At 50.8% G+C, this 2,500-nt stretch overlaps 1 protein-coding gene across 4 annotated transcripts in view; it reads right to left on the minus strand.

Annotated features, from left to right (window-relative positions):
* Positions 1-2,500, minus strand: part of ABCG4 (ATP binding cassette subfamily G member 4) — a 41,906-nt gene that overhangs the window by 5,696 nt on the left and 33,710 nt on the right. For all 4 annotated transcript variants that reach the window (XM_087875962.1, XM_087875961.1, XM_087875960.1 and 1 more), the window contains exon 13: positions 1,359-1,517. In XM_087875962.1, the coding sequence (XP_087732088.1) occupies positions 1,359-1,517 (159 nt within the window). The remainder of the gene's footprint in view (positions 1-1,358; positions 1,518-2,500) is intronic.

Genomic DNA, 2,500 nt, shown 5'->3' on the forward strand with positions numbered 1-2,500 from the left:
ATGTCTCTCTCTCCCTCTCTCTACCCCTCTCTCTGTATCTCTCTGTCTCTGCCCTGGCCGCTTCTCCATCCCCCGCCATCACCCTTACTTTCTCAGGCCAGGCAAGGAGTGACTGGGAGGGGAGGGAGAGGGGCGGGGCCAGCCAGTGATGGGATCACCCCACAGGGAGCCACAGCAGAGGGCCCAAAGAGCCGCATGCAGCTCCGGAGCTGCAGGTTGCTGACACCTGGTCTAATTAATTGTACGATTACATCCCTTACATCATTTTTTTAAAATTTTGCATCTTCGGAAGATCCTGGTTTTGGAGCTGGGTGTTTTTCATCAACCCAAACAGAGACGATCTTGGAAGGATTACGGAAAAACGTTAAGGAACAAATAGTGAGGGAAGCTCATTTTTGTAATCCAAGACCAGCCATAGCAAATTCGGAACCTCTTGGCGCGTTCGTATTTATTCCTCTCCCCACAAATTTTCAGATTTGGGCCTGTCTCCGTGACTGAAATGACCCAAATGCCTTTTGAGAGGTGAGAAGACACCTCGGCTCCCTTAAAAAGCAGGACGTAGGAATTGGTCCCCGGCAAAACCTCTTCTATTTACACGACTGTGAATTCCTTTCATTCGCAGTCAGCAAGGCCTGTCCAAGCAGTCTTTCAGAGGAATATTTATCAACACAGACCTTATCTCGCTTGGCAAGCTGCCACGTAACTTGTTTCCAAATGCAGAGTAAGGCAAAACTTGGCACAGAGTCTCTTAGAGTCACGAAGAGAACTTTCCATTCTTGAAACTACCGACCGACCGAATTGTTTCCTGCAAAAGCCCCCTTCCTGGTCACTCCTCTTTTGTTTCCTATGGGAGGGGTCAATCGTCTCCAAGGTGTGGCTTTACTTCCAAGTCGACCTTGCTTTCTGAGTTGTTCTTGTTGTCTGGCAGCTCTGCGCATGCGCACACTGAGAACGGGCTCCAGCTGTTCCTCTGCCTCACTGCTGTCTATCTCCCCCTCCGACCCAGAGCCCTCGTCCGAGCTTTCTCCAGCCCCCAGGACTGGCCCAGGTTCCTCCTCAACCTCCTCATTGTTTGACTCTGCCACCGGCGGGCCACAACAACTCCTTGGCATGGTCTTCTAACTCAAAAGAGTGTGTTTGTGTGTATGTCTGTGTGTGATATGTGTGAAGTCGCTCGCTTTAAAAAATATTTTTTAAAGAAGGACCTTGATTAGATCTTACAACTCGGCTCCCTCTTTTTTGATCCTTAATTCCTTTTCAGGGACGATCATGTTAGACTTGGGGTGACAATTTGAGGTCCCCTCTCCATCAGGAGGGGCTCCTGTACCACTCTGGGCCATGTTGCTATATAGACTCACTTGTGGGGAGCTGGAGGCTGCTCCGATTAAGAGACCCACAGATTGGGCCACCAAGGCGGTGCAGGTGGCCAACGCTGAGAAGAGCAGGAAGCGGATGGCTTCGGGAGGCTGCCCAGTCATCCAGTAGACAATGCTACAGTAGGTGATGGGACAGAGGATCTGTAGAAGAAATGGGGGACCAATGAACAAGGATCTGGTTGAAGTAGTTGGTTGAAATGGCTCTCAGTTAAGGGGAGGCCAGCGTCCTCCACCAATGGAAGCAACCAAACCTTGGCTCTACCACCACAGATACCATATTTTTCGGAGTATAAGGCACACTTTTTCCCCCCTAAAAGAGGGTGAAAATTTGGGTGTGTCTTATACACCGCATGTAGCCACCCCCCCCCCCGCCCCCAGCCTTTGGCCTCTGCCTCCCAGCAATTTGCCTCCTTGCAGCAAACAGACTGTTTCAGCTTCATCACAGCCTGATTAGCACAAGCAGCTGATTGTCGATTGGATCGGCCTCCTGACCATCAGCTGTTTCAGGCTGCAGGGATTGCCATTGCCTATTGCCATGTCCGCACGTCCCATTTTTGGCCTCCGCATCCCGTTTTCAGCCTCCACACGGCCTGTTTTCAGCCTCCACGCGCCCCATTTTTGGCCTCTGTGCACCCCATTTTCCACCCGTTCTGGGTGGCGGTGATCAGAATGGACGGAAAATGGGGCACGCTGAGGCCAAAAATGGGATGCGGAGGCTGAAAACGGGGCGCACGGAGGTGGCAATAGGCTATGCTATGGCAATCCCTGCAGCCTGAAACAGCTGATTGTCAGGAGGCCGATCCAACCGACAATCAGCTGCTTGTGATAATCAGGCTGTGCTGAAGCTGAAACGGGCTGTTTGCTGCAAGGAGGCAAATTGCTGGGAGGTAGAGGCAGATTTTTTTTTTCTTGTTTTCCTCCCCCAAAAAGGTAGATGCATCGTATACCCCCCAAAATATGGTAGTCCTCGACGTATGACCATTTGTTTAATAGCCAAAGTTATAACAGCACTGAAAGAAAGGACTTTTGGCCAGCCTTCTCATGACCATCCCAGTGTCCTCCAGTCACATGATCAAAATTCAGATACTTGGCATGTATTGATGAAGTTGTATCACCCCGGGGGC

This window comes from Pantherophis guttatus, chromosome 9 (genome assembly GCF_059756535.1).
Source record: "Pantherophis guttatus breed Tessera chromosome 9, ASM5975653v1, whole genome shotgun sequence".
Lineage (NCBI taxonomy): Eukaryota > Metazoa > Chordata > Lepidosauria > Squamata > Colubridae > Pantherophis > Pantherophis guttatus.